Source organism: Cyprinodon tularosa, unplaced genomic scaffold (genome assembly GCF_016077235.1).
Source record: "Cyprinodon tularosa strain WSP-4 unplaced genomic scaffold, ASM1607723v1 ctg66, whole genome shotgun sequence".
NCBI classification, from domain to species: Eukaryota; Metazoa; Chordata; class Actinopteri; order Cyprinodontiformes; family Cyprinodontidae; genus Cyprinodon; species Cyprinodon tularosa.
Genome location: NW_024039407.1, coordinates 3,970,001 through 3,992,957, shown reverse-complemented (window position 1 = coordinate 3,992,957; position 22,957 = coordinate 3,970,001). Strand labels below are relative to the sequence as shown.

Below are 22,957 nucleotides of genomic sequence, written 5' to 3'. Positions count from 1 at the left end.
AATAAGACAATGCTGTTGTTTTTTTCTTATTTCACATGTAAATTGTCTTGCTCCATTGGCAAATTGTCTCACTTATCTCCTCAATTCAAGGAAAAATGCACATATTTTAAGAAAAAATTACTTATTTAGATCTAATTTTTTGCAGTGTGGGGTTTTTTCTTAAATCTCACTCTGCACACTTTGATTTTTTTATCTTTCCTTTTGAATATCTATTACCTGCTTGGGATGAAAACAATTTGTCATTTTTAGGCAGCACTAGTTATACAGATTGATGGCATAAAAAAAAGTAAAAAGATGGCCATTAGTGGATATATATATAAAATTTTGTCCCTGTTTGGATATGAAAAATTCAGAATAAATTAAATATTTTTTTTAGATCATAGCAGAAGTAGGTAATGAAATGAATCCACCCTGGCTCATAAATGGAGTGCTTTGAAAAACATTGTTTCTTTGCGCAAAGCAAAATGAGAAAACCTCTTCATAGAACAAAAGGGCTTTATTCCACAATATAAACCTCTAACATCTTTACCTTTCCTCTGTATTGTATTCTGGGTTACCATCTTTCAGATCTGCATGTCAGCGCAGAGTTGTTTTTTCCTTCAGCGTGTTCTGCTGCGACCCGTCTGTCTGAGTAACCCTCTTAAAATCACAACATCATCTCTAAAACACATCTTAGCAGAGACCAAGCTGTCAAATTACAACAAAAAAATGAAATAATTATTGCTCAGATAAATAAAACCTATTCTACAAATCAAAAACAGGAATTAAGATGCATGGACTAAACACAGAGGTTTAAAAAAAAAAATCAAATAAAACTATCATTGTTATTTTTGAGGGGTTTCAATGGGATTAATAACTCCTTTTCATTCCCCATAATTCTGTTAAACATGCAAAGAGGTTCAAAAGAGGATACATTTTATTCCTTTAACGGTTTTTACTTGGGGAAGGTGGTGTAAGACTCCTTGGTGCTGATGAAATATAGACCCATGCAGCACACTTAACGTTCTGTATTTCTTTTTTCCATTTAGACAACTGCAAACAATTCATAAGAAAGAAAGAAATATATATATATAATATATGTAAAAATACAAAAAAACCCTAAACATTATAGTCCCAGACGACAAGTCAAAGAGGAGATAGCACCATTGTTACAAAAGGGTCAGACAGGTGGGACTGTGTGGGGATCAGTGAATCGGGAACGGGATCAGTGACACAGCCTGACTCCAGGCTTCAGGAACGGACCGATGACCTGCAGACCCCCCCTCCAAAACAAAAAAAGTAAAACCGCATTTTCTTCACTTTCTGATCTGTCGATCGTTCAGCGTGCATGACACACAAACGTAGTCCTCCTTCTCGGCCATCTCTGGCGTGACGCCGACACAGACTTGGTGAAACCACTGGTTGCATCTGCCGTCACACTGGACCCAGTCCACCTGAGGAGAAAAGGACATCAGAAATTATATTTTTTTTGGCATTAAAACAAGTCCCATCAACAGTTTGATCTGCAGGTCAGATTTTGCTACTTAATCCTTTTGTACAGGCTTTGGTGTAAAGAGCTATTTAAGGCCCTTTGCCAACAGCATGAAGGCAGCATATCTGAATAAACGAGTCAGATTATGAGAAAAATAATAAACACATTTCATATGTTGTGTGAATTTTGTTTATTTGGGTCAAAAAATAACATTGACAGCTGGAGATAGGCACCAGCAGCCCTTGTGACCCCAGCTGGGATAAGCATGACAGAAAATGGATGAATGGATGGATGGATGGATGGATGGGTCAAATAATGTTGGTGCAGAGCTGTATAAAAAGAAAAACAAGTAACAGAAATAAATAGAGCTCATCTTCAACTGCAACAACTAGAAACGATGATCAAACGGTCTTAAATTAGAGACTGACAAAGAAATCAGGCAGTAAATGTTTAGCTGTTATTCTCAATTCACGAACTGCAGCTAACTTTAACTTTCTATTTCTTATTTAATAGGAGATAGTTTGTCCTTTTGTTTGACTGCTTTTTCTTCTCACAGCCCCAGTCGGTCACAGCAGATGGCCTCACACACTGACGGCAGTTTGTTGTGAACTGGAACTTAAATAAACTAAATAAACAAACTGAATTCCAACCAAATGAAATTGACTGTGCCTTTCCTGAAAGCGCGTTCACGGCGCGCAGACCAACCCAGACGAAAGTGCGCATTCAGCTCAGCAAAAAACTCATGCTCTTCCTCAACACTGAAGTCCTCAGACATTCTTCTTTCGTTGTTTCTTTCTTTGCACAGGTAAACGGCACATTTCTTCTTCTACGCTTGCATTATCGGCAGAGCAGACGCTGAATGCGCACTTTCATCTGGTTTGGTCTGCCGGCTTCCGTAGCGTCGTGATCGCGCAGGTGCGCGCTTTCAGGAAATCCTATACACTACTGTTTATGCTCTAAAAACATTCTAAATGACTTTGTTTCGAGTAAATTCTGGATGCTACCCACTCAGGACACTTGGAATATATTGGACGAGCAGTATGGAGGAATATTGACACGTTTTTTGTGGACTTTTATGGACCTTTCTGCCTCGGGCACCATAGACCTCCATTATTTGAATGTCAGCAGACAGCAAGAAGCCTCCCAGATCTCCAGATGCATTTGAGATATCAAAAAAGTACTCCAGGGTGTTGTTCAGCATGGGGGTGAGTAGAAAATGAAGGCTAATCATGTTTTGGGTGTACTATTCCTTTAAGATATCTTATTTTTAAATGCTGTGTGTATAACACTTTGTCTCACCTCATCTCCTTCTGGCAGCAGACAGCTTTCAGCAGGACACACAGCCATTTCCTCATCAGAGTCATCAGACTGGGAGAAGTCAGAGCGCGGGGAGGATGAGGTAGAAGCTGGTCGGCGCTGGGGCTTCTTTTTATTCACCTTTTGTCTTTTGTGAGAGTGTTTTTTATCTCTTCCCCTGGGCTCTGCGTCCGGTAATCCTCCCCTCTCCAGACGCCTCTTTGCTTTCCTTTCTGAGGGGGTCATGGTGTCCCTGGTGCTGGTGCTTCCATCCTGAAAAGAAAGTCAGCCTCAATTAAACTATTTTTAAGAGAGAAGAGCTGCTGTAAGGAGCTCAACCTCTGGAGAACCTTACATGGCTCATATATTTAAACTTTTCCCACTTTAACTTTACATTTGTTTCATAAAATGTTTATTATCATTATATGTCTGCTATGAATGGATAAAAGACAGAAAGAAACAAAAGAACAAGAAAGAAAGGACAGACAGACAGTTTCGTTCCCACTTTCCCCCGTCCTGGACAATATTTAAATCCCAGTACTTTCCAGGCTAAACAGGAACCTTGAGAGCAGCAGATTTAGGCTTTGACATCAAATTATTTATATTATGTTATATAAGAACTTTATGTGCCAAGGTCACGATCTTAATCTTCATGTTTTCATTTTATTAGTTGTCTTTTTTTTTATCAATCTGTGTAACCAATCTTTATATTGAAATTTATCGTATTCTGTAAATATTTGTACTCATTTAAATATCTGTACTCATTTAAACAGTTGATACTTCAATTGATGAGACTAATAAGTCTGATAGTTGGTGTATTTAACGTGTTCAGTTGTAGAGGGATTCTTTCACCTGGTTCAGTGCCATATTTGTTCCCTGAGAGATGAACTGCATGTGTTTTCCTTGGTCTGAGGGCTCCTCCTTTGGAGGTGACGCCGGTCGGTTGGGGTGCTGGCTGTTGGCTCTGTCCAGTAAAATATGGTAGAGGCTGTGGACCTGCGGCAAAGACACCTGAAGCAGGAGCCCCTCCACCATCAGCTCCTCCAGCTCGCTGTTCAAGCCTTTGATAGACAAAGAGGAAAAACACAGCCGCTCGACTGAATAACGCTCAGAATTGTTGGATTTTCGTTTTTTAGACATAAGTTTGGATACAGAGAGAGATCTGACCCTGCAGTGGGATGCATCTCTGCTCAGTGTAAAAGACAGTCTGAGCATGGCTTGTCCTGTTCCACTCTGGAGTCAAACACGGAGCCTGAAAGAAGGGACATCAAACCAAAAATCAGCATCAGTAGCAAGGAGCTAGCTGGAAAATAAAGCTAATAAATGACCAAAGAGTGACCTGAGTGTTGGTATGAGTGTTGTCGCAGCCTGACACCCAGTGGGTTAGTGTTGGAGGGGTTTCTGGTCTCTCTTCTAACTCCGGCAGGTGACAATCTGTTAAAATCTGCTGCGTTCGCTGCTGCCAGTTAAGTGTCCTATCTACCAGATAGTTCAGAGCGTCGCCCTCTGGCAGACGGACGCCTACGCTTCGCAGAGACGTCAGCAGAGAGAAGACTTTGCTTAGCGGGGGCTTCTCTGACCGCTGGCAGTGTGGACAGAGCCACGGCTGCGTTTCAAAGCTGTCGGATGGGTCCCTGACGCAGACGCTGTGGAAGGCGTCCCTGCAGAGCTCACACTGCAGCATTGCTCCCATGGGCGCCTTCTGGCAGAAACACACCTTCAGGTCCATGCAGTCCGCCGTGGGAAGGAGCTTTGACTCATTCGCTGCCCTGAGATTAAAGAAGGTCTCCATCTCCCTGACACGCAGCTCCTCCAGAGTCGCCATCTGGATCATAAAACAGACAATCAGTTCATTTCTGCACAAGTTAAAAAGATTTTAGTACACTGTACTCTAAGGGTGATCAGAGGTGTCTTTGCTGTGTATTCACTCCTTTTTCTTAAATGACAGTTCTAAAAAAAAAATAATGAAATAAAACTAAATTTGCACGTTTATAATGAACAGATTATCTGCTTTTAAAAACCTCAATAGATCACCTAAAAACATTGGGAATTTATTCCACTGATGTTTTATTCTGAATCTGTATACTTTCTCTTAAACATTGCTTTTATAAGGACCTAAGAGCACGACGTGTTTACAGTAAAATCAGGTGCATCTCAACACATCGGATTATCATCAAATATTCAAACAATCCAGTTAAATCAGAAAATCCAATATAGATTCATTACACATTGACATATCTTTTCAGACTGCTGAGGTGAGTTTTTTTTTTTTTTAACAGCTATCTACAGTGTCCACAAACCAGAAAAAAAATATTTATAAAGAAGCCGGCTGTGCAGATTTCTGTATCCAAGCATACTAATAGAAGGTTTAGTGGAAGAGAGGGTTATAGGACGGTCAACAGGTAACAGGGATAAATGCACCCGCATTGTAAAGAGAAGTCTGTATGAGCCGCAAAGCATTATTTCTTTTCTTTTCTATTCTATTCTATTCTATTCTATTCTATTCTATTCTATTCTATTCTATTCTATTCTATTCTATTCTATTCTATTCTATTCTATTCTATTCTATTCCGCAAGCCACTTCTGAAATAGAGGCCCATTAGAAGCATCTGATCTGAGTTGAAGATGGACTGTTGCCTCATGGGTCCAAAGTAAATTCTGCATTTCATTTGGAAGGCCATTTTTTTGATTAACAACACTGCAAAAAATGTAAATCTAAATAAGTCGTTTTTTTCTTAAAATAAGTGCATTTTTTCTTGAATTGAGGGGGTAAGTGAGACAATTTGCCAGTGGAACAAGACAATTTACATTTGAAATAAGAAAAAACTATTGCTTAGTCTTATTTTAGGTGCATATTTTCTAATTATCTTATTTTAAGTGTAAAAATACTCATTCCATTGGCAAACTATCTTATTTTCCTGCTCAAATTAAGTGTAAATATACTTGATTTAATAAATTTTTACTTAATTTCAGATCGTTTTTGCAGTGAAGAACGCGAGTACGGACTTGTGTCCTTTCCAAGTATGTTCTTGAGAAGAAAACAGGAAAGTTGGGGAGAACGGGAGCATGCAGCATAAATATGGGTCAATTGGAACAGAGGCGTACTCGTGACATCAACACATGCCCGGCTCATCTGAAGCTGCATTTCACCTGTTAGTAATAGTATCTAGATAATAATAAATTCTTACTTTTTTCATTTAGTGGGGGAATAATAATGAAAACAGTCAGATAAACACAAATAAAATGAACATATTGGCAAATAAAAAATAAAAAAAATCGCCATTTGAGCCGGCGGTCCTTCACACACGGCTCTGCAAAGAGAGGATCTGCTGCAGACTGGCTAAAGTTAGCCCGGGCTAACCTTAACCTCTCAACATCGGAACTTTTTTTTTAATTATGCACTAAATCACTGAATGGGCCATGTAGTGATGCTTAAAAGTATAACGTTCTTGCTTTAAATTATCTTAAAACGTACTTTTATAGAACAATGGCGCCAGAAAAGAGAAGTTTTAACTTAATACTCTGAGTTCTGCGATTGCTCCCCTGCCGTGGTGCATGCTGGGACAGCTGTCAATCTCAAGAACGGACAAGTCTGCTCTGATGCATGCTGGGTAAATAGAGAGGGGCCAGAACAACATCTGTTTTCTGCCTTCTTGTTCTTGTGAATTTGAACAGTACTAAGGCTGAGGCTGATGACGTTTTTTCGAGTGCACGAGCACACGAGAACGCACAAGTACACATATTGGGAAACGGCCGAAATCACAATCCCAGAATCTGGACAAGGAATGGAGAAACACGGACTCCATGTTGCTTGTCCAAAGTGAAGTTTCCAAAGACAGTGATAATTTGACAGTGATGACTTCTGTTTTTAAATCCAAAGTCAGCACAACTATCTTCCAGGAAATGTTAGAGCACATGGGTGTCTCTGCTACCATGCTTTATGCTGATTCTATTCTCCAACAGGACTGGCACCTGCCCACCATCCTAAAAGTACCGATACTTCCCATCTATTGAGCATGGCAATGCTGTCTGACCTGAATTTTATACTTAACCTATGAAGTGTTATGCTACGTTCAGACAGCAAGCAGCAAGAGCCGCAAAAACGCGTGTGCTGTTTTATTTTTGATGAAGCTATATTTGCTATGATCAGTGCGTAAAAAGTAGTTTTATTATGTTTTTCTATCAGAAAGTCCACCTGAAAACATTGTCAGTTCATCCAGATGACCATCCTGCCTTTAAATATTATTTCGCTTAGACCCCCACATACCGGTGGTGCGCTGTCACAAGGAATCCCTCTGGCCCGGTTGTCTCTTCGCGGTTTGCTGCGGCGGCTGGAAGGCGGTTTCTCATGTACATATTCCAAACTGCAGGCACCAGGATAATAAAAGCGAACGTTTTGCTGGCAGATTTTGGCATTTTAAGTTAATTTTGGCTTTAATAAACTGTTTCAGAGGAGTGATCATAGCACTCTGCATCAGCAGCGATGTGTCTGTCTCCCTGCCAGCTTCCAGATCAGCTTCTCTGATTGGTTGATGTGGCGCGTCGAGCATCAAAAGTTAAATTTTTTCCAACTCCAGCAGCTGCTGCCTTTGCAGCGCGTTCCGCACTTCAGATGCTCAGACGCTCACGATGCCCAGCTTCATTTGCTCAGATGTGCTGCTCCTGCTGCTCAAAACGCGCCGTGGGACATCGACCATTGACTTTGCATGTAAACTAGCTGCTCCTGCTGCCTCTGCTGCTTTAGGTCTGAACATAGCATTAAGAGGAAGATGAGAGATACTCGACCCAACAATGCAGATGATATTAAGGCCATTATCAAAACAACCTTGGCTGCTTGAATGGCTCATTAAACCCACATGCTGATCATCTACATCCCACAGCTAGGAGCCCTGACTGACTGCTTCTACTGCTGTGTAATGGATCCAGATATGAATTCTGTTCTAATTTATCAAGATGCTTTTGATCTGTTCCACACTTCTGAATGACAATGTACACTCACAGCAGATGTAGAGTCCGTGCTCTCTGAAAGAGCTTTTTCCACCTCACGGAGAGAGTTAAGCCGTGCAGGTTTCTTTTTGTTATTTTTCGGGTATTCTTTCCCCTTCTTGGCCTTCCTCTTTGAGGTACTGAGAGTTCCGACTTCAAAGCTTGGACACAGGACCTGAAGTGAGGATAAAAACAAATCAACTGAAGACTAAACCTAAACTTTACTAAAACTAGTTTAGTTTAATTAATATTAATCATAATGTGTTGAAATTGGCACTTTAAAAACTTGCTCAAACAGCTGAACTACACCAATTTATGTCCACCTCTAAGCGTGTATGTCATTTCTAATTGAAGATGATACTTTCCACTATGGTGGTAAACATGAATTTATCTGCTCCAATAATCTTTGAAGAATTAATGTTCATATTTGTTTTTTTCTTAGTATAAAAATCTTGCCCTTAATGCAGCCTATTATAAGGGGCTAAAAGACCCATGATCTTTTATAGGGACAATCCATAATCTAATGATACACAGCTTTCAATTAGAGGCTAAATATTTCATGTTTAAAGTTTTTATGTACATATATAACAAAAGAAAATACCAAAGAAATCCTTTCAAATTTGAAAAGTCTGAGATTTTTTATGAAACCTAACACCTAAACATGCATGTTTCTGTTAAGTACTGTAAGAAAACTAAAGCATCACCAGATGTGTGAGGATTTATGATCTGTACCTCTAGCAGAGTAAGAGATGAGTCCTTTAAAAGGAACGTTGCTGCTGCAGATTCTTTCCACTCCTGCGCGTTTGCCAACAAATACTCCAGCCTCTCTAAGGGCTCCAGCTGCACCTGGATGGCCTGTCCTCGTAGCACCATGTCAGACAGGCTGTCTGCCGTCATCACACATCCACTCACCTGAAAGAATCAGAACCTTTCAGTATAAGAAAGCTGCTCTTGATTGACCTCTGTGGAGACCAGTTATCCAGAGATGTGTCCACACCTGGAGCTCCTCTGCTTCTTGAAGCCACTCCTGGGCTTTCCTGATGGTGTCTTTCAGGAGCAGACAGTTTGGGAGATGAGCGGGGATTACTGAGGCCTGTTCAGCAGCGGCGCTAAGTGTTTCTATTGAGTGGGGGGGTCTGGTGATGGAAATAAAAAGCGCGATGAAACATTTTAAAAAAAGAAATCAATACAAAACCAGGTATCTATGTCGGAGATTTACTATGAATTTATTTTGTAGGATTTCTACAAACAAATGAAAACTTGTAAAATATGCTGCAAACACAGATTATAAAAGAATCTAAAAAACAACAACAACAACTTTCCAGTATCTTCTAATGGGCCGAATATCTACAAATATAATTATAGGGGAAAAAATACACAAAAAAAGCATGATTTAAGTGAATTCAAACTTGGCTTTAATACAAGACAAGAGGACAGAGGATAAGCTTATTCCTGCCGTTAAAAGCCTATAAAAATCTTTTTTTGATGGTTAATAGTGAACAGCTTTAAGAACCAATGGAATGATTGCAGAACCAAACATGATGCTCACTTTTTTTGTTGATCTTGTTGAATATTCTAGCAGCAGCATTTTGCACTAGCTGTAATTAAAACGAAGCAAAATCAGAAGCACTGACGTAATATTACAGATGTCAGTTAGAATCGGTGCAAATAGCTGGAACGATTGTCAAAACTGAGAAACGAGGCTTTGATCCTAATATTAAAGTCAAACCAAAGCCCTGAAGCCATCATAAGTGATGCTATTGTAGTTTTCTTGTTTTTATTTTTATTTTTTTTCCCTCTGCTGGCACAGACACAGACGTAGATAAGCTATTGCTGAGCTCACCTGGCCTGCAGCAGGCTGCTCGCCTTATCCTCCCAGTGCTCCGACAAAGTGAGCTGCTCTTGGAGGCGTGCCATAGCTTTCTCCACGGACGGGTGAGGTGCCAACCCGACTCCCTGGTCGATGAGTCTCCTCATGGCCTCTAAGGTGAGTGTGGCAGGCTGGGAGCTGGCCCCCTGCACCGCCTCCAGCCACCTTGCCTGCTCCAGCCTCTCCCTCAGTAGCGGCAGTTCTGGCAGGTCTACATCGAAATCAAAGCTGACGTCTAGAAGGCTCTGGATCTCTGCAACACTGGGGGATTCCTCTGCTAAGACCTTCTCGCTGTGCTGCTGGAAGTCTTCAATCCGATTCAACAGTTCCTAAAAGAAGCACATTAAATATTTTGGTGCAGACTTATACGCAATAAAAATGTATGAGGTGATAGCAGATGAGAGACAGGAGAGAAAAAGCTCCATGCATGAGACAAGTTATTCGACTTCTGGTAAACAGTGGTACTTTAATTAAATTCCCACAACACTATCATAGTCTTTGGCGTCTCCAAGGGTTGTTTTGATGTCGTATTATCTATAAAAATGGAGGTTCCTTGTCCATGTATGGTTTTAAGGATCTTCCATCCCTCATACTACAGCCTCACTTCATTCACTTCTTAAACTTGGAAAAATGTGCCTAAAGGAAGCAGCTCCTGTTGGGGTCTAGTATGGTAAATAAATGCTAAATAATATAACTGAAGGCTAAGCTAATACAGCACCAACCTGAAAATGAATAGAATGATTGCAAAGCTCACCATTCCAACATACCAGATGGAGCCGCTTTCATACCCCGCAGCAGCAGAGCTACTGAGTCACAACATCTAAAATTCATTTTCTTGCTAAACATGAGGAGGGTGCTTAGGAAATGGTTTCAGATACAAAAGCAGGGTTTCAAAAACCAAAGGAAATTGTGAAAATGATGCTTGAGGACATAAAGGACATCTAGTGTTTCCCATTAATGAATGAGACTGGGGACAGTGATTCCCCTACATGTTATGAATGCTGTCGTACCATAAATGATAAATTATGAACAGTTTAGTTTGTGCCGTCAAGTCGTTGCCCAAAGGAAGACGTTACTTGGATATAACCTAACGGAATATCTTCAGAACAGCTCCAAATGACACAAAACTCATATGGGTGAGTAGAACATGATGTAATAACGTAAAATCAAGGGCCCAATGTAAAAAAAAAAAAAAAAACGGCGTTCCCCTTTAATTGGGATACATCACGCTTAAGAATGTGCAAAACTCCCGAGGGTCAGAGACTCTCCCACCACAGTCTCTTAACCCTTTAAAGCATGATCCAAGAATAAAACAAAACAGAACATTACTTTTTTTTGGTTTGAAGTCCTTATTTGGCCTTTTAACAAAATATGTAAAAAGAAAAAGCAGAAATACATTTTTGATATTAATAATTTATTACTATGCGATAAGTCAAGATTATTTTTATTTTTTACCATTAAATTATGCAAAAGGTGTCAGACGCAAAACATTTCAGAAACCATATTTATCAAATATGATACATTTGGCATTACAGGGTTAAAATCCTGTGGGAAACACTGGACATCTATTTTTTCTCATAAAAAAGTCAATTTGGGGGTGAGTTGTTCTTTAATCACAAGATCTAGATACTCTTGTCTAATGGAGGAGTTGAAAAATATCCCTGTGTTGACTAGTGGTAAATATGGCTGGTTTAGGGTTGACATGAATTTAATCAAAACAAATGTCTTTCTATAATATGGTTTTAGAAATGATATAAATGTAACCTTTACAACATGGAGAAGTAAAAAAATGGAAGTGAAGCATTGAATATTTATGAAAGGCTTGATTCCAGGCATATTTATGCATTAGAATGGCCTAGTTAAAGCCTTAGTCTAAATCCAATTAGAAATGTGTGGGTAAAATGAAAATAGATTATCTAGACTGGTTCTGATCCAAACTAAACAACTAGTTATTATTATTATTTTTATTTTTTTTGCAAACAATGAGGAGCAAAAACTTTCGTCTCTGGATTTGCAGATCAGGGGGAAAAAAAATCTATTTTCAGCTTTAACTTCAGCAAAAGGTGGAAGCAAAAAAAAACAACAAAAAGACAAATGAAGACGTACTTTTCAGATTCTAATTAAAACAAAATCTGAAAAAAAACTTTGTATGCCTTGTATTTTCTTAACAGCTAAATGCTTTTTGTCTTAAGCTTTCACATAAAATTACACAAAAATCATTGGAGTTGGTGATCATAGTAAAATTTAAATAAGGCCGGGCTGCCTCCCACAGCGGAGCCGACCAACTGAAAGGTGCGGCGGACTGATTACAACGGGCTTGACTCCACCAAACACTGGCTGTGCAGGTATGAGCGGGGAGCAGCCAGTCTTCGCTGCCAGTGAGACTGTTGTACCATTTATGGGCCCAGACAGTTTAAATGTCACTCATATAACTCTACTGTAGAGTACATAGAGTATATATTTTTCCTTCATTTATTTATTTTTTTTCTACTTTAATCAATGTTGGGAGCTGAAGTTTGGTGTTCAAACTGGAAGAGTTTTTTCTGTGTATGAGGGGGGATTTAAAGAGCTTGCTGCTAAGTTCTTTGGCAGCTGTCATGTTGTTGGGGTGGGGGGTGGGGGATTGTTCTGGTAATGCAGATGCCATTGGAGTAATATCTGTTAAACATGTCTGGGACCAGTTTTTCTATCATCTTTTGGATTATTTTATGTCCCTCATGACCTTAAGTCTCAACATTTATTTCTCAAGGAACCAAATCTGTCAACCATAGGTGATGCATAGTTCACTGAATTTTTTCAGCTGGAATGTTAAGGGTTTGAACCATCCCGTTAAAAGGAGGAAGGTATTTTCTTTCTTAAAACAAGAAAGGGCAGAGATTATCTTTTTACAAGAGACACACATCCGCGGCTCCGACTATCTACGTCTCATGTCTCGGTGGGCGGGGCACCACTTTCACTCCTCTTTCCGGGCTAAGGCCCGGGGGGTCTCAATTCTAATCAACCAAAATATACCATTTGAGCAGCATAATGTAATTTCTGATCCAAATGGGCGATTTATTATGGTTTCAGGAAAGTTGGGTGATGTCAAGGTTGTGCTTGCCAATGTGTACGCTCCTAACTGTGACGATGCTGGATTCTTCAAGAAGTTTTTCTCCTCTTTACCTGATCTTAGTTCATACTCTCTTATCCTTGGGGGGGATTTTAATTGTTGTTTAGATCCGTTACTGGACCGATCTTCCCCCAAGCCTGGCATATTAAGTAAATCAGCCTCCATGATTCAGTCATTCCTATCAGATTATGGAATCTCTGATGTGTGGCGTTGTTTTCATCCACAAAGGAGAGAATACTCATTCTTTTCCCATGTGCATCATAGCTACTCTAGAATAGATTATTTTTTTGTTCAAAATGAGCTTCTCTCATCAGTGCTTTCATGTTCATATGAACCAATTGTAATATCAGACCATTCTCCTGTTACACTGAAAATGGACTTCCTGAACCTTCCTCCTCATAGAAAACATTGGCGCTTCAATACAACCCTGTTATCAGACAACACTTTTAAACAATTTATACAAGAGCAGATAGCTTTCTTTTTTGAAACCAATATCTCTCCAGAAGTCTCTAGCTTAACAGTGTGGGATACTCTGAAAGCTTTTCTTAGAGGCCAAATTATTTCCTATAGTGCTAATATGAAAAGGACAGCCCGGAGAGAGCGACAAGATTTAGCATCTCAGATTAAACAAATTGATCAGCAGTACGCTCAGTCTGGTAATCCAGACCTTATCCAAAAACGAGTAGAACTACAAACTAAATTTGATCTACTTTCTACATATCCAATCGAACAACAACTTCTAAAAAACAAAAGCCAGTTTTATCTACAAGGGGACAAGCCTGGTAAGATGCTAGCTAATTGCTTAAGAGGATCCAGAGCAAAACAGCTGATCACACAGATTCAGATGTCTGATGGCAGCGTAACATCCAATCCTACTGAAATAAATGATACATTCAGAGAATATTACAGTAATCTTTATGCTTCTGAACTACAAAATGATAATACTCGTGTGGAAAACTTCTTGGATAATTTGGATCTCCCTGAGCTTTCGCCTGATGACAGAGAGAGACTTGATGGACCAATAACCAAGGAGGAGGTGGTGTTTGCTATCTCCTCTATGCAATCAGGAAAGTCCCCGGGACCTGACGGGTTCCCAGTCGAGTTCTTCAGGTCATTCTCTTCCTTGCTTATACCCCAGCTAAGTCTGGTTTTGTCTGACTCATTCAGGCAAAACAAACTCCCTGCATCCTTCGGAGAAGCAACTATTACATTAATTGCCAAAAAGGACAAAGACCCAACACAGTGTTCTTCGTACAGACCAATTTCTTTGCTAAATGTAGACGTTAAAATTCTTGCAAAAATTATAGCTCATAGATTGGAGAATGTTCTGCCATCTGTCATATCCACCGATCAAAATGGCTTCATCAAGAATCGCCAATCATATTACAGCACACGCCGCTTATTCAATATATTGTACTCCCCAGCCTCTACGGATCCTGAATGTATTCTTTCTCTGGACGCTGAAAAGGCGTTTGATCGGGTGGAGTGGGCATATCTCTTTTCAGTTTTGGAGAAATTTAACTTTCCACACAATTTTATCTCTTGGATTAGATTACTGTACTCCAATCCCACTGCATCAGTAATTACTAATTCCCAACTCTCCCGCCCATTTATCCTCCATAGAGGAACTCGCCAGGGGTGCCCTTTAAGTCCTTTACTTTTCGACCTTGCGATAGAGCCACTGGCAGCTGCCGTTCGTGGTTGCGAAGCGATCTCTGGAATTTGGAGGGGAGGGGTAGAGCACAAGGTGGCCCTGTATGCTGATGACCTGTTACTTTTCATATCAAAGCCCAATATCTCCCTGCCTCATATACTGTCATTGTTCAGCAATTTTGGCCAATTTTCAGGCTATAAGCTTAATTTAAGTAAAAGCGAACTTTTCCCTGTGAATGATTTAGCCTTTCAAGCACAATACAAAAACTTTCCATTTAAAGTCACAAAAGACCATTTTACCTACCTTGGTATTAAAATCACAAGGAAACACAAGAATCTTTTTCAAGAAAACTTCCTTACTCTGTTAAATAAGACCAGACATACTCTGACGCAGTGGTCACCTTTGTCAACTTCCTTAGTTGGCCGAATTAACTCCATTAAAATGAATATTCTCCCTAAATTTTTATATCTTTTTCAAAACGTACCAATTTTCATACCCAAATCTTTTTTTGATACATTAGATTCAGTTATTTCATCATATGTTTGGAAAGGCAAGCACCCTCGTTTAACTAAAGCCCATCTTCAAAAATCCAAAAATATGGGAGGACTAGCAATGCCCAACTTTCGATTCTATTATTGGGCGGCTAATTTGCGGTGTTTAACTTTTTGGTTCAAAGATCGTCATCATGCTAGCTGCCCACCATGGGTTAAGATGGAGCTTGCCTCCTCAGAACACGTTTCCATCCCTGCACTGCTTGGATCCCCACTCCCTTTACCACCAAATATTTCCATATTTAACTTGGTTGTTAAACATGCTGTGAGAGTGTGGATACAGTTTAGAAGACACTTCGGTCTTCTTGACTTTTCAGTCCTCAGTCCTATCCTCAATAACAACTCATTTCAGCCCTCTCTAAAGGACGCTGCTTTTATGGAATGGCATAAAAAGGGCCTGGTGCATTTTAAAGACCTCTTTATTAACAATTGTTTTCCCTCATTTGAACAACTTTCAGTACGGTACAATTTATCTAAAGATAATTTTTTCAGATATCTACAAGTCAGACATTTTCTTGCTTCTCAGCTACCCAACTTTCCAAATGTATATGACACAAATTTGGCGGATGATATTCTGTCCTTAAACCCAACACGCAAACGTCTCATTTCCATCATCTATGACAAACTGGTGGAAGTCAGACAAGCCCCTATCGATAAGATCAAAAAGGCCTGGGAACACGACTTAAATATCTTACTGTCAAACAATGAATGGGAAACTATTCTCAAACTAACCAATACATCATCTCTATGCGCTCGTCACTGTTTGTTACAATTTAAGGTCGTACACAGAGCCCACTGGTCAAAAGCTAGGCTTTCAAGTATCTACCCGAATGTGGACCCTCACTGTGATAAATGCTCGATCAGTGAAGCTTCCCTCATTCACATGTTTTGGACATGCCCAAGCCTGGAGGATTTCTGGAGGGAGGTCTTCCGGACTTTGTCCATAATTCTTGAGATCGATCTGAAGCCCAACCCTTTGGTTGCTATTTTTGGCACCACTGGCGAGGGTAGCACCCGCCTCTCACCAACTCAATGTCGTGTTGTGTCTTTCACCTCCCTGCTGGCTCGGCGAGCTGTTCTGATGAGATGGAAGGATGCTGCCCCGCCCACCCATGCTCAGTGGCTCAAAGATGTTATGTCATGCCTTACTCTCGAGAAAATTCGCTACTCAATAACTAACTCAGTAGAAAACTTTTTTACTGTGTGGGGACCCTTTTTGAAGTACTTCCATCACTATAAATTGAAATGAAGATGTTTCGCTGTCTACCTTCCTACCTATGTTTAAATTTGAATTCCGGTTGGGTTTTAAGTCTTTGGTGTTATCCAGGAACAGGGACCGACTATACTATAACTGTTACTGCTGGTATGGGTTAGGGGTTTTGTTTTTGTGGTGTTTCTTTCACATTTTGATTTTTTTTTTTTCTTTTTCCTGTACACTCTAGACTTGGATGTAAACATCACAGTGTGCAATGTTGTATGTTAAAATGAAAATTCAATAAAAATATTCTGAGGGAAAAAAAAATTTAAATAAGATTTACATAAGAACGGCACAACGGGACGTTACTCATCATCAACATACCTTCAGCTGAGGCGCCTGAGGGAGGCTGCAGCAGAGGTTGTACAGCTGCCTCACAAACGAGCTGAGCTCTTCCACTGTTAACTGGCTGCGGGACCTTCCACTTCCACATCGATACCTAAAAACGAGAATATTAACTCTGTTAATACGCGGCCCTGACAGGATGGAGCAAATATGCTACGACACAAAGCTCAGCGATGTGACCTGGTCTGCTTTTTGCCATTCAGTAGCTGCTGAGCCACTGAGGCACACTTCTCTGCATCTTGTGTGACCAGACGCAGCCGCCGCAGCAGGTCGTTGTCAGGGAACAACCTGGACTCTGACTCAGCGAGAAGGGAGCGAAAGACAGGCAGACCTGCAAGGAGAACGACAGTCTGATTAACACTTTAACAACCCAACTCTCCTCAGTGGTTCAGCTGAGACAGGAAGCAGTGAAGCAACATGCTGCAATGTTTTCAAGCAGCTTGTTATTCACACACATAGAGCAGGTATTAAACCTAAACATGGAAGACTGTCGCGATGGTCAATGTTTTGTTTTACCGACCTTTTTTCTTTTCCAGCCTAGCCTCCAGGGTCGCTGTCACACGAAAAGCCCATTCATCATAGAGCTCAGCTCGCTGCTTCACGGCGTTCATCATGGGGAACAGGTCATCCATGGTGTATCTGTAGCTGCAGGAGAACATACACTAAACTGAATGTGGTGCAAAAACAACAGCTTCGGAGAAGCTGTAGATTCTTACTGCAGCTCCTTTCATACAAACATAACCTTCTAAGGCAGGGGTCACCAACCTTTTAATGGCTGAGGGCTACTTTATGGGTACTATAGCATAGCAAAGGCTACCAATACTGACCTATGAACTGGAAGGTTTAGAATTCATTAAACCTCATACATAATAAACATATTGTTATTGTTTCTTTTCATTTCTTACTTAATTTTACATATTGCCATTTAAAAAATCTCAATCGCTACATTCACACCGGATGGGAATTCAGCAGCAAAAAAAGTGTCTGCTACTTCACTTTTGATGCCTCTAAGGTCACACGTGTGAAATTAATTGTGTACAGATGCATCTGATGCTTGTGCTGCTCCTGTGTTCAACGTGTCTTTGATATATTTGCTGTGATTAGGGGGTAAAAAGTAGTTTTTTAATAAGTCAACCTAAAAACATTGTCTGTGCATTCAGTTCATCAAGATTACGATCCTGCCTTAAAATATTATTTTACTGCCGGAGTCGCACGGACATCCTCATACAAGCGGTCACTGGGAATCCAGCAACAGCTGCCTCAGGCAGAGTCGCCTCTTGGCGGTTTCGCCCTTCTTTTTGTCACAGCTGGTAGTAGATGTTAGTGTTTTTAAGGTACGAACTGTGGTACCAGAATAATAAAACTGTTACTATTGTAACAACTCTTTATATGCATCTTGCACTATTCACTTTGACTGATTATTGATTTGCACTGCCAACTGCTTATATTTGCACTGCCGACTGTTTTTTCACAGTACCAATTTTTTACATATACATTTGCAATGACATACTTTAACTGCAATATGCAATTACCTTCCACTGCACTTTAATTTAGATAGCTTCTGTCCAAACTTTATTTATTCATTTTATTGTAAAACCCATCTGTATATTATGCTATTGTACATAACTGTAAAAACCTTTTTTTTATAGTAATATCCATCTGTATATTATATTCCGTACATATCCAGCTGTAAATTTAGTTCATAACACTAGTGATCTATATATTATATTCATTATTTATAATAGTATCCATCTCTATACTCATTCAGTAGAAAACCCATGTCGTGTATTTATGGAACCATTATTTATCCTGCACTTGCTGCTATTGCACTTCTGGTTAGACCTAAACTGCATTTTGTTGCCTTGTACCTGTACCTGTGCAATGACAATAAAGTTGAATCTAATCTTGAATCTTATCTAATCTAATAAAAGCGGACATATTTTGCTGGCAACTTTCGACACTTTTAGTTAATATAGCCATTAATAAACAGTTTCAGGGGAGTGATCATAGCGTTCTAGAGTAGCAGTCATGTGTCCATCTCCCAGCTCCCAGATCAGTTTCTCTGATTGATTGCTGTGGCGCATTGAGCAGCAAAAGTTTTTTTCCAACTCCAGCAGCTGCTGCTTGTGAAGTACATCAGGGGCCTCAGACGCTTAGAACCTCTGTTGATGCGCTTAACCATAGATTTTGTATGTAAACCCACTGCTTCTGCTGCTCTAAAAACCCTCGGTGTAAACGTAGCGTTAATGCTTAAATGCCGTATATGATGAAATGTTCTAAAAATTATTTAAAAACATGAGCAGCAGTGTGCTGAGGACACCCCATGTGTTCCTCTAGGGCCCCTTGGTGCACTGGGTTAGTGACCCCTGCTCTAACTTACTCAACTTACTTGAGAACGTAATTGGAGACAGGGCAGGAGCAGAGGTTGTTGATGTGGTACAGACAGACCAGGACTCCTGGTCTACAGGGGCAGGTGATGGCAGAGAGGTAGCAGGTGGTCCTGCATGTGGCGCACTGCCGCTCATCATCTTGGAGATTATCATATTTTGCCTCCTTGCAATTCACCACACCCTAAAAAAAAAATAGAATAAATGAAATAAATTGTTCAGTTTGTATTACGTCTACATTGTTGATATGTAACAAAACTTTTTTGGCCCCTAATCATTCAACTCTAGAAAATGTGGATCTTGTTACCATTTTCTTGACTTTGTCCCTTAGTTCCTGCTCTTCTTTGATCATGAGGGCCATGTCCTTGTGGACGGCTGAGGCCAATACCACATTAAGTGTGCCTGCTTTAGTGGCCATATTGCACACCATCTCATCGTGGGAAAAGACGTTGTACCGATGCAGCAGACGGTAGTGGTCCACACACTGCCTGCCAAGGGGCATCTGGAAAAACAACAAACGGAACAAATGGTTCACAACTGCAGGATAATTTGATATATACAGGCAATCCATGAATAACCGACTGCCTGGCAATTGATTTTTTCATTCCTTTCCCTTTTTGAACCCTTACTTTATTCCCCCTTTTTGGTGGGATCTGGTTATCTGTTTGCATTTAGCACAAAATCCCAGCCTGCCATCTACCTCAGCAGAAAAGAATATACTGAACTGTTATTAAATACAAAGGTGAAATTTTATCTTATCTTATATTAGGTGATCTACAGGGAAATATTGATAAAAGAGAAATATCAGCCAGTAGGAAAGTAGATCCATGGATGGTACAGAGTAATTATTCAATACTTCAGAGCAGCAGGGCTTTTGATGTTCTTATAAACAGATGCACTGACTTTGGACTTCAAAATAACCAAACCAGCTTCTCCACTCTTCCTCTGGAGATTCTCTCCTTGGTTTTTAAATGAAATTAAAAAGTCTTGTTTTCTCCTGAGATCGGTAACACATTTCTGAGGTGACGATGAATTCAGTTCTAGAATGCAGTCCATTTCTACGGCACTAAATGTGTCCTGAATCCCCTTCTGACCACAGACTCGGTTTCACTTCGTACGATGGAGTAGTGGGGCTACATTGGGGGGGTCCTCACCAATTCAGAGAAGTTGGAATGTTGAGAATAAAGTCAAAGTATTTTATTGAGAATAAAGTGGACATGAATAGCTACAGACATCAGCTTGACTGAAAGCTGTTTGGCAATGTTTGTAATTCTACATCTTCTGAATGGGGGCCGTTTAATGAAAGTTTGACTTTATTTTCACTAACTTATTTCCACTTTAGTCTCCACATTTCAACTTTAAATATTTGGTAATGAAGAGGGGAGAAAAATTTCTCCCCAAATGTTCTTTTTCCTTTCATTCTTTTATTAACACCCTCCCTCATTTCTCTTAACTTTCCATTGTTATACCGGGTTGCAGCATTCTGAGAACAGCTTGTTTCTTTTGCGTGAACCTTTTAGGGCTCATCATCCCCATCACTGTATAGGCAAACACATACTATTTCTGTATTAGAAGTCTTTCTTTTAACTGGAATATGTAATTTTTTGAGGAATTAGATCTTGTCTTTTAATGAGAAATAATCGGCAAAATAAACAGATATAAATAAGGTAAACATCTATTTCCCTGTATTATATAAAAATATGTAAGTTTCAGTTCCTTGAATGATTTACTAAAATAAACAAACTTCTATGTTTTTCTAATTTTATTTGAGGTGCACATATATGCACAGACCAAGGAATCCTCATTGTTTTTTCATTATATTCTTTTAATAGATCTGTCTTCTAGATTTGTATTTTGAGGTTTTGCTTCTGTTAATAACAATATCTCTTACATAAAGACCCTTCGGCGCAATTTCCCCATTGTGGGACCATAAAGAAATTTTCGATTCTATTTTCTGAATAATAATACGTACCCAGTCCACAGTGCAGAAGTTGACGGCCTCGGCAAAGTTAAAGCCCTGATTAAAGCCGCTGTGATAAGCTCGGGGAAACGTGATGACAAACTCACCAGCGCACTGGTTAGTCCTGTAAATCTAAAGCAGGAAGAAGAGTCGTGGATTCAATGTGCTGGATGTGTAAAACAGAGTTGACAAGAGCAGCCTTCTTGATGCATACCGGGACTCCGTGTGCCATCAGTGTGTTGGGGTTCATGATGGTGACCAGCTGGTGCAGGAGATCAGGCTGAGAGTCAAACAGCTCTGGAGCCAGCTTCTTCATAACCTTCTCCAGCTGCTCGGCAGCAAAACCAGGAGCGCCATACCAGGTCTTAGGTTCCCCCCTAAAAACAAATCAAAGGACAACAGGATAAGGTTTTGATCACGTTTTCTGAATGGTAGCACCCATCTAAATACAGCATAAATAAGGAAACTATTGATAAAGTTGTACCAGTGCAAGTAGTTGATGGAGTAGCTCCAGTGATCCTCGATGTGCCAGCAGAAGGAGGAAAAGCACATGCCGACGTAAAGCCAGGGCAGCGTCATCCCACAGATGTCAGCTGTCACATGAGTCAGAACTGATGGGTTCATCATTGCCAGATTGTTCAGATTCCAGCCACATTTGAGGTATTTCTGCAGGAGAGGGAAGAAAAAAAAATGCAACAAATGTTATGTTGCCGTGAACCCACCTATTCAAGATAGCATAGATTAAAAGAGGGAAAAAATACATTCAAAACTGAACAAAGTTCCACAGTAACAAAACAGGACTTTGAGGGTTTTGGTTCTGTTGAATACCTCATCTGCTGGGGAAACCTTAAATTTTCCATTGGGGATGGGGAATCCACTCCCAAACTCCTTCGAGGCAATATCAGCTCCATACTCTACAGTAACATCCTCCTCAATGGCTCCAACCAGGCGCCAAAACTCCTTCTCTACCAGCTCCATGGGTACCATCTGTCACACACACAACAAGTTTACAGCATCACAGGCTATGATCTTTAAAAAGGTATATATATGTATATATATCACTTACGTGAACCGGCATGTTGAAGTAGTCGGATTTGAAAGCATCTGCCATTTGCCCGAATGCACGCAGAGAATAGTCCCTGTGTGCCTGTTCAAACCCGAACGCCTCATGCGGTTTGCTGCATTCCTGCAGGGACAATTAAATACCGGTTTTATGTTTATGTTCTAAACATGCTATGTTTGAAAGGCATTTTGGGCTTGTAGAGTTTGGTGGATCTAAACATGTTGAGAGTTAAAGTGACTGAATGCATTTGTGATTTTAGACAAAAAATACCCACTAATATCCTGCTTTTCTTAGATCTATTGTCTGCATTGAGAACGGATCCCTCTGGATACTTTTCAAGCCTTGGTTTGAAGATGTTTAGTTGAAGATGTCCCCTTATGATCAAATCAGTCAGGATGTCATGTTGGTGTCACAATTAAAGATTACCTGAGAGTGCATGAGACCGCCTCAGGTCACAATGGTTTTTAGTGTAAAAATGTCTTACTGATAGAATTACTACATTAACATAAGCACATCTTAGTCTGTATAGTCTATATAGTCTATATATTCTGTAGTCTTTTTTTACTGACTAACTTTTAAAATCAGTATCATAGGATTCGGTTCTCATTTTCTCCCCGTATGTTATTCGGATTTCTTAATAAAAGCTGTAACCTTGCTATATTTTATCCCAGTTTTAGATATTTAGAATAGACTTTCCCCAAATGTTAAGTAGTATATTTGTGGGATTACTTTGATCAAAGAATTTAGTGATGTTTAAAAAGCCCAACTTCCCAATGTTAATGAAGATGCATAATAAACCTTGGCTGTTAATTATCACCTGAGCCAGACACTTGGGGCACCTCCAGTCTCCTTTAGGGACGTCGTGCAGCGGAGGGATCAGACAGAAGGTGTGGTAGCTGTCGTCACAGCCGTCACACAGCAGCAGCCGGTCCTCGTCGCCTCCGCTGCCACACACCAGACACACTACCAGATCCACCTGGGTTACAGAGAGGAAAATATGAATCCGGTCG

The 22,957-nt window shown here is 40.1% G+C and overlaps 1 protein-coding gene across 3 annotated transcripts in view; it reads right to left on the bottom strand.

Moving 5' to 3' along the window:
* Window positions 1-475: 475 nt before the first annotated feature.
* Window positions 476-22,957, bottom strand: part of kdm5bb (lysine (K)-specific demethylase 5Bb) — a 32,267-nt gene continuing 9,785 nt past the window's right edge. For all 3 annotated transcript variants that reach the window (XM_038309215.1, XM_038309216.1, XM_038309217.1), the window contains 20 exons: window positions 22,765-22,923; window positions 21,951-22,070; window positions 21,713-21,871; window positions 21,369-21,550; window positions 21,099-21,261; window positions 20,897-21,016; window positions 19,232-19,426; window positions 18,927-19,108; window positions 17,058-17,182; window positions 16,718-16,868; window positions 16,517-16,631; window positions 9,597-9,952; window positions 8,751-8,889; window positions 8,486-8,665; window positions 7,767-7,928; window positions 4,107-4,592; window positions 3,935-4,019; window positions 3,620-3,828; window positions 2,771-3,040; window positions 476-1,433 (listed from right to left, as the gene is read on the bottom strand). In XM_038309215.1, coding sequence (XP_038165143.1) covers window positions 1,296-1,433; window positions 2,771-3,040; window positions 3,620-3,828; window positions 3,935-4,019; window positions 4,107-4,592; window positions 7,767-7,928; window positions 8,486-8,665; window positions 8,751-8,889; window positions 9,597-9,952; window positions 16,517-16,631; window positions 16,718-16,868; window positions 17,058-17,182; window positions 18,927-19,108; window positions 19,232-19,426; window positions 20,897-21,016; window positions 21,099-21,261; window positions 21,369-21,550; window positions 21,713-21,871; window positions 21,951-22,070; window positions 22,765-22,923 — 3,696 coding nt within the window. In that variant the 3' untranslated portion in view covers window positions 476-1,295. The remainder of the gene's footprint in view (window positions 1,434-2,770; window positions 3,041-3,619; window positions 3,829-3,934; window positions 4,020-4,106; window positions 4,593-7,766; window positions 7,929-8,485; window positions 8,666-8,750; window positions 8,890-9,596; window positions 9,953-16,516; window positions 16,632-16,717; window positions 16,869-17,057; window positions 17,183-18,926; window positions 19,109-19,231; window positions 19,427-20,896; window positions 21,017-21,098; window positions 21,262-21,368; window positions 21,551-21,712; window positions 21,872-21,950; window positions 22,071-22,764; window positions 22,924-22,957) is intronic.